The sequence below is a fragment of the Anarrhichthys ocellatus genome, unplaced genomic scaffold, assembly GCF_004355925.1.
Source record: "Anarrhichthys ocellatus isolate YVR2014 unplaced genomic scaffold, GSC_Weel_1.0 scaffold27, whole genome shotgun sequence".
In the NCBI taxonomy this organism is placed as follows: Eukaryota; Metazoa; Chordata; class Actinopteri; order Perciformes; family Anarhichadidae; genus Anarrhichthys; species Anarrhichthys ocellatus.
Window position 1 is genome coordinate 4232974 of NW_022280057.1, and position 12890 is coordinate 4245863.

At 40.7% G+C, this 12890-nt stretch overlaps 1 protein-coding gene across 3 annotated transcripts in view; it reads right to left on the reverse strand.

Moving 5' to 3' along the window:
• The window catches only part of mid2 (midline 2), a 132332-nt gene that overhangs the window by 5322 nt on the left and 114120 nt on the right, over positions 1-12890 (reverse strand). For all 3 annotated transcript variants that reach the window (XM_031862711.1, XM_031862709.1, XM_031862710.1), the window contains one exon: positions 12045-12206. In XM_031862711.1, the coding sequence (XP_031718571.1) occupies positions 12045-12206 (162 nt within the window). The remainder of the gene's footprint in view (positions 1-12044; positions 12207-12890) is intronic.

A 12890-nucleotide genomic window follows, 5' to 3' on the forward strand; every position in this document is an offset into this window, starting at 1 on the left:
TTTAAAAATATGTTTTGTGTTTGTCATCCCTGGATATTTTACAAGTGGAAAAAAGGCAAAAGATACCACAAGATCAGAATGTGAAAGCGCTGAGAGTGAGAATGAAAATTAGAGCAAGATTTTAAACTGAGAGCGGCAGCAAAAGACGAAAATAAATACAAAGCGGGGTGAGAAGCGCTCTCAGAGAACTCACAGAGAGAGACAGAAAAGGAAAGGAGAATGTTTGAAATACAAGGGCGAGAGTCGAAACTTCAAAGCCTCTCACAGCCTTTGGTGAAAACATTTTACAGCAGTGGAGGAAGCCACCCGGCATTCTCCTCAGTGCCTACTGCCTTCCATCACACAGACTTGGAAATTAGCTGAAGGAAATAGCCTTCACTTCCACTGCAGTAGGTAGCTGTTGAGGCTATTCAGTGGAAATGCTGCTATCCGGTTGCAACAATTCAATTTGCAATGACACCAGTAATTTGGGTGTAATGGGTGGAAAATTGAGAGGGTAAAAGTAGGTGAGTGGCAGAGAGAGAGAGAGAGTGGAGTTAGGGAGCGAGGAGAGAAGTTGAGGGGATAATATGAGGCCGAAGATTCAGCAGAGGAGCCCCTCTCTATGTCCATGTGTGTGTATGTGTAGGCTTCATGGAGGTCAGCCACGTCCCTTCCAGACCTGACATTTAACTCTGACACCTCTCATCTCATCTCTCAGCCTCCCTGAGCCTCCCACAGCTTAATGAGCGACACAATGAGGACCCCAACTCCTCCTCCCCTCCCTCTATCTGTCCTTTCCTTCATCTCTCCCCCCCCCCCCCCTCCCCATTCTCATCCTTTCTCCTCTCTCCCTCTCCAATAATCCGCGTGGTGAGTGTGCGTTACCGCGTGTGGATATGAGACGACGAGGCCAATGTGCTGCTGGCAGCCAATTACATTAATGCGCTCTCTTCTTTGAACTGCTTATCGCTGCCAGCGCAGCCATTTCCAAACACTGGGGCTCTGTCATGCCTTTCCAGGGGATGACTCTTGAGAGCCAGGCCGGGCCCGAGGTTGGGGAAGGGGAGACACACGTGACGGTAGAGGACAAGCAGACACACACACGCACACACACACACACACACAGACACACACACAGAGCATCAACTCCGGCCTACACACAAGCAAACATACAGTAAAGTAAGTGGCCGAGAGGAAATGTTTTGAACCAACGCCAGCAGGAAAAATGGAAAAAGTCATGCGTTGTAAGCTTTGGTTTAAATGGTGAATTCTTCGTATGTAAGAATAAATGTATGTATACACACAAAGCTGGTAGGATACTCAAAATAAAACTGAATTTGGAGGTTTGCACAGGCAAAATGGCAGATGCACCACTTAAAGAACTCTTGCACTTGTTTTCAATTGGCATCGTGATGGCAGACTGGCAAAGTGAACTGTCCGCAATATTCACACAACCCTCAATGCATCATTGTTTGCAACTGCTCAACACTGTCATGTGATGTTAAGTACAATTTTTACTTCCTGTTTTGAGGAACATTTCAACACCCAACATGAGTCACAAACTCATCAGTGGTGGAAAGTACATTTACTTAAGTACTGTACTTAAGTATTTACCTCTGTATTTGAATGTTATGCTGCTATATACTTATGAGAAGAGGAGAGAGAAGTATTATACATTTTGTTCTACTACAATTTATCTGACAGTTTTAGTGACTAATTACTTTCCTGATTATGATTTTACAAACGAAACATAAGATCAGTTTATAAAACGTGACACATTGTTCGAAAACAGCTGCATTTAAATGTTGCTTACATTTAAAGGCTTCAAGAATAATAAAACCTTTTTAAAATATACAAAATAATTCAACAGTATGAGAGAAATCATTCTGCATTACACTTGCACTTTTGACATTACAGTACTACTTGCTTCTAATACTTCTGTCCTTTTACATGAAGTCTGAATGCAGGACTTAAGTATACTCTACATTGAGTACTTCTTCCACGTCTTCACAGAAGATCACTCACGTTGCAGAGTTGCCATGAAATGAATCGTCCTGCAGTCACAGTGAGTATAGCGGTATTTGCTAGCAGCCCTCAGAGAACATGCCAAATTTGATTTCTACTGGAGAACTACACTGATGGCCTGAAGGCTGAAGAACGAGTGTTTGGTGCAATACATCAGCAAGAAGACCAAGTCCAAATAAGAAGAGCAGATGTAGCCTATATGTCTAAGAAAGTTCAGAATCGTTTTACATCAGCTGCCTGCAGAAACATACACATACACACACATAGCATTTAAAAAACAGAGATGACACTGTTTGTTTCTAAATCACACACAGATACACACTCCCGTGTTGTCAGATTGTATATTAGTGAAAACGAAGACAGGACAAGACAATGGCATAGTATATCTCACAGACCGGATTTGTAGGTCTGTGATCAGTCTGCTCCCGCTCTGTAATACGGTAGCAATTAGACATGTTTCCAACTGTCTGCAGAGGTAATAAGTGCTCTCAGTTTGAATGCCTTGAAGCTGTGCATTGTTACGAACTAGGAAGTAATAAATGGAAACTTGTACAACACAAAAGATAAAGTAAAAAAAAAGGGGGGAGAAACAAAAGGGGAGAGTGTTGGGGGAGCATTTATAAAAAGCAATTTCATTCCAACTTCATTACGACGGGTCCTTGTTGGAATACTTAAAGTGGGATAACATCTGGGTAATCGACTTTATTTCAATTCAGTCAATTTTTCACTGGTTCACATTTTCCACTGAGGGATATGTTGAGCTTTCTCAGCAAAGAGGGAGATAGAAAAAAAAAAAGATACATTTTTACTGCATAACTAAACAATTCCTCCAGTAGAAACAGCAGCATCGGGGACGTAGAGAGCTCTCTCTAGAGCTCCAACACAACCGTATGTCGTTACACATCTCTGTTGAACTTGCCAATCATTCCAAGTCATTAAAATGCATAGCTGCGTGCCACTTGGCCTCTAACTGACTGATCCATATGTAATGTGGTGTGTAATCCAACAGTGCTGTCACCTAAAACACGGATTAACACCGGCGACATCAAAGATGCATCAATCAAGTAACATGGCTATAGCACAGCAGGCGGTTGAGGTGCACATCAGGTATTCCTGGCACTGTGCATCACATCTTGTTTTCCCGCCTCTAACTGGGCAGTTTTGTTTGTCTCTTTCTACTCAATATCCACAAAAAAATGAAAATGTCTGTGTAGTAAGGAGCAAAGACAAACAGTAGTCACTGATCTTCTCCAACTTTCCCCCTTTAATGAACTCAGCAGAGTCTTCAGAGACCAGTGCCAGAAAATCATTTCAGTAAAGCTTCTGGGCCTGCTTGGAATTTCACTGCGATTAAGGAGGCGTTTTTTTGGAAGGAAAGTTTCTCTGATGGTTCGTTAGAGTAAAAGCATGTGTTAATAATTCAGTCTTTACTCCTGTATCAATGCACATGTATTTACTGTAGAATGATCGATTAATATCAAGGTTTGCTAGGTGAGGTGTGATCGGAGCTCAAATTCTTGGAGAAATTTTTTTTTTTTCAAAAACTGCCAGCCAACTGGCATTTTAACGCACTACCAATCTTCCCTCTGCACCTGCTGGCATTTTCACCTGTTCAGTGAATGAAGGACGACTCTTTGAGCTGGCGAACACATCACAGAACTCTTTGTTGTCAAGACCCAAAAGCCAAATGACAAAACACAGTGATATATTGCCGTTTAATGTAAAAACTCTGCTTAAACTAGCTTGTTTTGTTCCCTGCTGTCATAGCAAAACGTTGTTGTTGTTTTGCATCAATGACAGCCCTGGAAAAGTTACAGATTAAACAGACAGGTTAAAGGATGTTGATGAGTGCAGCATCAAGCCCATTGGTTCCTAAAGAAGTAAATCTATAAAAACGAGTGACAAATATTTACTGTAGTTTCATTTAAGTTTTGAAAACTTTCTTCAGTAGCTTTTGCAATGTTACTCTAACAGGAGTAAATCATGTATTTGCTGGGAGAATTCAATGTTGGTTTTTGTCTTCTCATGACCTTCGCAGGACCTTCCTGTCCTTGACAAGAACATATTTCAGTTTGTCTTTGCTTCTCCCCTCCTTTTCTTTTTTTGTAGATATTTTGTCAGCATGTTTTGTCTTCAATTGGCAGTTGACAGAAGACATTGACAGGAACAACGAGGGAGAGAGCAACGGGAGTGACAGGCAACAAAGCTCTCCCACCGGAATCAAACCAAGGACATTGTAATCACACAGTGTGCATGATATACCACTATGCCATGGGGACACCTGTCTCTCCTCTCCTGTTGTATCCTCCCCTTCACCCCGTTCTCTTCTTCTACTCCAAACACTCTCCTCTTCTCTCATCTCCTCTCCACCTCCAACTGTTTACTTTAGGGGCTGTGTGGTAGCTTGAGGCCTGTCGTCAGAGATGCATCCTGGGTAAATATTATTGCAGGTCCTTCAACAGGAAGTAAAGAGGGACGTGTACCCCTCGGGCACTTTGACAAGTGATATTTTCAGCCAGGATTTTAGCCGCTTACTCAACGCAGGCACTGGGATCTGAGAACAACACGTAATGCACACACACACGCGCACACACACACACTCTGGGGTGTTTGCCGACTCCCTGCTTCGTACACACAATATGGACGCCCAGAATAGTTTACCAACAGGATGACGAACATAATAAAGTCAACAGTCCAGTGTTTGACTGTCAGCAATGTAATTCATTCAGATTGGCTTTTGTTTTGACACAAACAATATGCTCACTCACAATAGAGCCTGGTATTCACTTGTAAACAACAGAGCTGCTAAATAAAGACATATTTAAGCCAGAACTTATGTTGTTGGTACTCCTTCTTTACACCATCCGGTAGCTTTGTACTACAAAATGACAAAATGTTGGATGTTGATGCAGCTGGTCATTGTGGAAGCACACAATTGTACCTCAGCCGAACAGGATTTCACCAGAGTTGGCCACTTTTCAGATGCGCCAATTTACAAAATTAGGTAATATAATCATGGTTTTACCTTCCAGTAAAATTACATTTAAAAACCCTTCAGGAAAGCAAATATCAGTGTGCATGAGAATGCAACGAGTAAAACATATATTCCACATCAAAGGTCTTCGGGAGAAACTTCAAAACATCTTAAAAAACGACTGTTCTTGGCCCGGGTCCATGTGCTGAATCTATCGCTGAGGAAATCACATCTTGTATTGGACTTCCACATGCTCACATAATTAAATCAGACACAATAAACAGTACAGACTGCTTTCTCTGACCGAACCAGATAAGTCCCTGGCCTGCAGTATGGAATACTCAGCTCAGAGGAGAGACAACACAGATACAGACACATCCTGCATTATAATGATACTGTAAGATCACTGTAACAGTCTACACGCTGCTGATATACCCAGTCTACATTTTAACCCTTTCCTCCTTCCTCAATTAACAAACTGCTTCCGTCTCTGTAACTTTGTTTCTTGTTGGTATGAAGTCATTACTGAGACAGACAACAAAAAGCATAAACAAGGCACAGTCTGATGAAATCCTTCTCTATTAATTTGAGCTCTTGTTCTGTCAGCCGCCACTCTAGTAAATCATGACCAAACTCATGCAATTCATGATGCAACCTTAATTCAATTTCATGCTTGTGAATGGCTAAAAATACGCTGCTTTAAACACAAATATAAGGATGACAATGTTGCCAACAAGAAGATGCGGCTGGATATATTTTTGGACTTGATTTAATTAGATATGCTTCCTTATTTTTTGTTTTTCATACAAAACAAAAACTGCTATATTGTAAATATTTAAAAAGGGTGAAAATGAGTCAGTGAGAGAAAAATGTACTTTTATTCTGTATTTTATTAACAATATTACTGTTTGATTGTTGATTTCAGATTTAGAAGATGTAACTGGACCAGCAGAGTACAGTTTTGCGATGTGACTCGCTCAGGCATGGACTGTATTAATGGGTAAAAAGCAGTGGATTGAGGGCACTCGTGTCTGCAGACGCTCATCCCTGCAAAGAGCTATTTGGTGTCTTCTATTCGTTCAACGCTCTCCTTCTCTCACTCTCAATCTGTCACTTTTCATCCACTTTCATATCCCTCCGTCTCTTTGTAGGTTCCTCCTTTCACTTTAGAGGTCACGTAGAAACCTGGTCACAGTTCGCCCTGAGGTAAATGCAGAAGTATGATGATAATAGAAGGTCACACACACACACACACACACACTTTCTCCTCTACTGCCTTCCTCTTCATCATACTTAATTCATACGTGTTTCAAGAAGCTGTGGGTTACTTCACATGTTAGCGGTGAGAATCTAACAGCACAGTGATACTTCTACAGGATAGTCTACAGCGAGCCACTCAATGAGTGGTTTCATTGGAGTGACCTAAAAAGCTTTTGAAAGTTAAGACTTCACAACATGATTTTAAATGTCGTCTCCATCAAGCCAACTGAATTGCACGAGACAGGACTGCAGCAGAGGTGTGAAGCCATTAAAAGAGTACTCCACTGTTTTAGCATCGCACTCCTACGACGTTGTGGGACTCATGGTGGTGAGTTAAATACAAAGCAGGACCAGAGATGTTATCTTTTATTTGACTTTGTGCATATGCCTCCACAAAAGGCTTTGTAAAACTTTCTCTCAAATATGCAGTAAAGCTCCCCAGGTCTTGGGGAGTAAACAGACTTTGATGTGTAAAATTGTTGGAGTTCCACTTTAATGTTCCTATCATGATATATTCTACCGTCATCATATACCTTTATGGTTTCCTGATTTAAATAGACTGCATGCTGTTTGGCCACCATTTCATAAGTAGACCATTTTTAAACCGATGTTTAAGGTCTTTGGGGCTAACTTTGTCTCTGCTGCTGTAACATTTAATCAACTCAACGCAAGTTGCTGCATTTGACCTTTCTCATGCGATTGCACAAATAGCTACAAGCTAAAGTTATTCCAGGTATCTTCATAGCGATGCCGAGCAGGGTCCTTGAAGGCAGACAGACGTTGCCTCTCTACCAGAAAAAACACACAAAAACACACAAATGTGTACACAAACTCTGGGTTTATGTTACGTCGCTGTGGGATTACAGCAAGCATGTCTGGCCTGTCCTCGCCATGAGACCAAAAGTTGGTGGCATCTTGAGTTGAAAAGATTTACCACTGGCAAGAATTGACAGAAGAGGAGATTGTATGCCATAGCCAGAGGTAACAGAGGACAGCAGGCCAAGAGAGGGGTTACAGAGGGACATAAAGGAGAAACATGGAGAGGTCGAGGCCATAAGAACACAGACTTTAACAATGCCTCTTAAAGTTCAGGAGAAGAAACACAAGCCTGTGTCAAATTCCTTGATTTCTTTCCAACACGAGCAGTTCCACAAACTTCATTTCAGTTGGTAACAATCGGTTGTTCAGCGAGATAAGAACACGTGTGTTGTAAAACGTTAGGTGTTTGAATGAGCTTTTCTTAAGCATTGTGCGCTCTGATTGTCCTCCGAGGTTAAACTATCTATTCTCTTGCAACATCTGTGGTTACAGAGAAAACAGATCATATGTATACTACATACTATAATGTACGTCATACAGTTGAAGAAAAGGACAGATATGGCACCACAAAGGCAAAGCGCAGGAGTGCACTATCGACACAGTTCGCTGCTCAAATTTGTTTTACACATGCAGCGCAGCATTTATGGGTGTACTTAGGAGTTACTCTTTCGAACAGGCAGGGCTGTGATGCGCGACTTTCCAGTATCTGCGCGACTTGTCACTGCCTTCTTTGCTTTGCAAGCGTTTGCCTGAAATAAATGATGAGCTTAGGCTAAAAGCCTCCGGAGCCTCATTTTTTCATCTTAAAAAAATTGTGACAGCTAAACCCTCCAATACAGCCACAGACAGAAAGAGAGACTTCAAGTGCAAGGAAAAGAATTTGTGGTTCTCAGCTCAAAAGCTTGCTACTAGAGCTCGTACATCAGCGGAGTCTGGAGAGAAACCCAATAAGCCTGTCAAAGTGAGATATTTGTGATCAATTTAGTTGCGACCCATTTTTAATCCCAAAACACTGCTCGACTTCACCAGAACAGATGAGCGAGGGATTTTAATCTGAATACCAATTCTTCTGAGAAGAAAAGGGAGGGGAGAGAGGGGGGCGATAAGAGAAAGAATGAAGTACAAAGGACATATGAACAGACATAATGCAGGTAACATGATGACAACCACAAAACCTCAATCCTGGTTAAAGATATTCACTGTTTTTTTGTTGTAATTTTGATGGCTTGTCTAAACCAATACAGCAGAGAGAAATGCTGGTTGCCAATCACATGCTCAAAAGCGCAACCCAACTTTTCTGTGGGTGGACAAGCTTCCCCCCCTGATAGCACCGACTACCAGAGAAGATGACAGACAGTGGGAGTAAAAGAGGAGAGAGGGGGGGAATACCGTTTAGCATTATATAACGGTAACACATTATCTACTCTATATAATGTGTTAGGTCCACACCTAACACATTATAACTGGATTTCTTTGTCCCCTGATCATATTTTTTTTTATATAACCATTTGATGTCATAGACATTGTTTTTTATCCTTTATCCACTTTTTTCTTTCTCTAAATAGTTTGAAAACACAGATATATTCACTTGAAATAATGATGAAATTGGATTTTCACTTAAAAGTGACAGAAAGATAACATCTATTTGCCAGTTTCAAAAGAGGAGATTATTCAGACTCTCTTTGGAGAAACTGGAATATGGCAAAACTGGCAGAGGAATAATATAAACCTGCTTTTAATAAAGCAAGACATACTTTTGTGTTAATAAGTGTTATTATTTATTAGTTCATTGTATATAGTATACTGTACATCATTTTCATGTATTCGTTGTATGTATTATTCACTTTAATCTATTCATCTATATTGGCAACGCAATTTAAAAACAATATAAATGTCAATGAAGTCAATACAGCTTAATTAACTGAACTCAGAGACAGAGAGAGAGATAACAGATGTGAGATTAACAATGAAAAATAACACCTGCATGCGACCATCCCATTCATTTGTGTCAATGGAGCACATTATAAATCGAACTGCTACTCAGTGTCATTTATATTGTGCCCGCAGAGAGCCATGAGCATCAGTGACAGCGAGCTGACTGCCAACTCCAGATACCCTGCACTTCACCTCTAGACGCTCTGCGGCTAGATGTCGTGCCCACATCACACGGAGGCAGTAATCCACTCTGATGCCATAAGAGAAGAATTCAAGTACTGACATGCTCCATGTCCCACAGGCGGGGTCCGCCGGGAAGATTTAGACTTGGGGGGCAGACATTCTGACGACAGGGCGTGCTGATATGTGATGGATAAATGGTTCACTTGAAAGTGCCAGATGGCAGTGTTGAATGCTCGGGCAGGACAGGTGAAGTGGTGGAGACGGGGAAGCGCTCTCTTTAGAGGCCCCTGATCACTAATAACAATAAAATATCTTTAATTGCAAATATGAACATAAAAAGGGGACAAAATGTAAAGTATGCCTATGTGTCCTATTAGCTTTGAACCCACATTCTGCTTTTAGTGATTCAAAGAGAGAACATTTGTACCATTAATGGCATTTTTAAGAGCATCGTTTTTTTAAATGAAAAAGTGAAGTGAAGCCAGTAAAGATTCCAAACCGTGTGTTGAGGAAATATGACCCTAAATACATTCAATATGGATTCATAATGGCATGCAGTGATGGGTGAGAGTAAGCAGAATATTTATTTTTAACTTATCATTACAGCTGACAGAGGCATAATGCATATTTACCGGCCACTTTATTTCTTTCTTCTTGTTTTTTACCATGTTAAGTTTTTTTTGTCATATATTTGGGAAGGCAGTCCAGGCAGATTCAGATGATAACTCCTTTTAATATTGTCATCATATTATAAAGATATCGACCACAGCCCGCTTTACGCAACACAGAGCAGTTTGCAGGCGAAAATAAGCAATTGTTTGTGTTTGGTCATTAGTCTTGAAGCCGGAGCTGACAGGTTTAAATCATGTGTCGCCCCCTAGACCTCTGCTCAGAGGCCCATTTAGAGGGCCAGCGAGAGTAACAGCAAAGTGAGAGAAAGAGGATGCATGTGTCAGTGACTGAGAGAGAGAGAGTTTCACCACACACCTATTTTACCCAGAGTATCCAGATTACAGTTAATCCTAAATGCCACAGCCAGACTCCTGACAGCAGTTAAGAGAAGTGGTCATATCAGCTTCATTTTAGCTTCTCTGCGCTACTGCTGTAATTTAAGACCGATTTTAAAATTTCAATGAGCACCCTTGAGGCAAATCCTAAATTAGCTTCATCGCTGAGGTTTTAACCCTTTACATGCTACAGTTGAGTCTTAGACCCTGGTGTGGAATATTTAGCGTCATCTGACTTCGTAGAGACGGCCATATTGTCCTTCACTGATTTAGAAAGGCATTAACCTTGAACTAGGATCTGTTGGTTACACTATTATTTTTAAGTAGTTAAGTATGTGCTCTTTGTTAATAAGTATTTTGGGTTCACTGTAACCTAACAAGCTTCAACCTGCTTCAATATCTTTAAAAATGTTCTCAGTTTATTTATCCACATTCTATTTACCTTTATTCAGTTTCTTTCTATATATATATATATATATATATATATATATATATATATATATATATGTATATTTACTGTGTACTTTTACAGGGAAGAAGAAGCATTGAAAAAAAAACAGTTCAAATCCAGGACGGGATTCTGCAGCAGAGAAAAAACAAAACAAAAAAAAACAAGACAAAAAGAGAGACGCGTGCAGAGAAGGTGTCAATTAAACACAATATTTTCAAGGTGAAAAATACTGCGTAGCTCAGCTGAGACAGAGTGAGCAAGAGAGAGTGAGAAAGAGAGAGAGTGAGAGAGAGAAAAACAAAAAACAAACAGAAAAGGAGAAGCAAGCTGCTCGTGCAACATACCATAAAAAGTGAGTCTAGTGCGTCTAAAAATGCACAACTCATTACAAGCTGACTGGAGTGTAGGAGAGGTACATAATGAAAAGAAAAAGCTCTTATATGCTCTGTTTAATGAACTCTATTAACACATCATGAATGCGCCCAAAATCTAGACGCTGACCTTTCCTCATATCATGTGATTTAAGTCGAACGACAGATACCTTAATGAAGGTCTTGCTACTAAACTTTGCTGCTAATTTAGTAGCAGAAGGAAGACTTGAACAGACTGGAACATATATGTAAAAGCCACAATTCTCAATATAAAGTCATTAATACTACATAAAAAAGTTAAGATGAAAAGAGGCCTTATGCATTATAGGAGGGGAATAACGCATGGGTTATAACAAAGCTCAATGTACACAGTAAGTTTATGTTGCTTAAAAGAATCTCTTAATAAAAAAAAGTGAAGGTGATATTCATGATATAAAATACACATGCTTCTATGTGGACGGACCTCCCTACCTGCCTGTTTTTTAATTCATAATAGTATTCTGGAAAGCTTAAAGGGTAAAACTAAATAATAAGTTGTTTACTACAAGCTCTGCCTGATAGCTTAAACAACCTGACAAATAACATTTAAGCAATTAAGATTTATTTTGATTAACTCAATTCAAGTCAAGCTAGGTTGTGCTTCTCTTGTGTTAAAAAAAACCAAACAGTGGATCCCACTTTTATGACTAAAAACAAGTGTTTCAATATGATACATTTCTAAAAAGTAACACGTATTTACTGAAAGACAAATCATTTCGGGAAGCTCTCGTGGAGCATGCAATGGATGTTTGAATGCGTGTTTGTGACAGAAATCTGTCAAACACTACAGACGCTGTTTCAGGTCCTTCCTTTCATTTTCAATAGTTTACAATCTAAGTTGGTTCTAATTCTGCTACTTATCCTTCACTCGTACGTAAATCAAAGACAACCCCCCCTGAGGAAAGCTTTGATGAGTGACAGCCTGTACGTTATGTTGCACAAACGGCACAGACTTTGTCTTCTCAAAACAAACTGAACACACACAAGCCTTCGCTTACTGTTGGTCTTGAGGCGGGCTGGCTCACTGTTGCGGCTTCCTGCCTGGTTGATAGCCTTGACAAAGAAGATATAACGGGTGCCACTCTGCAAGCCGTGCACCGTGTAGTGGTTCTGCTTGATGTTGGGTACGATCATCCAGCTGTCTGCCGAGTTGTACAAACCTGGCAGATCCAAAGAAACACACAAAGACACACATAGCATGAGTTACCAAGTTACTTTGATGTTTTAAGGTTCATCACAGGGAATCCTGCTGAAAAGCTTTTCAGTAATGTTCAAAAGAGGCTCGGAAACTATACAGTTCGCGATGTTATGCAATATTTATGTGGACACACTGATCTACCCCATTACCTTTCCATCAGGTTTATCATGGCATGCTCCCCTGAGGCGATGTTGTGTGCACACTAAGCTGAACCCATTAAGAACAACAAGGTATCTCCACAACATGACAGAACGTCTGCTGGTAAGCGCCTGAGGGCAAATACCTTCAATGTTCAAATGTATGAAAACATGTGCGATACCAACATGACCCCAGTTGGTGGGCCCTCTGATTCAGAGCGGCTTGAAGACAGAGGGTTAGTAAAGGTCGGGCTCGCTCTGCAGTCACCTGCCTCTAAACACAGTGTTTTCAGTCGCTCAGCTGCATCCGACTGTGAAGGATAAAAAGGAAATGTCAGCTCGGGGCTGAGGAGAGGCTCGTCTACAATGGGGTGCTCTTCATGGCCTCCAGTCTTGTGTGCAATAACGGGCATGAATTTACACACCAACATTACCGCCACTTCCCCCAACATATGATTTTTTTTGAAGTGGTGTTCGTCCTATCTTGAAGCTGAAACACACAACTTTCA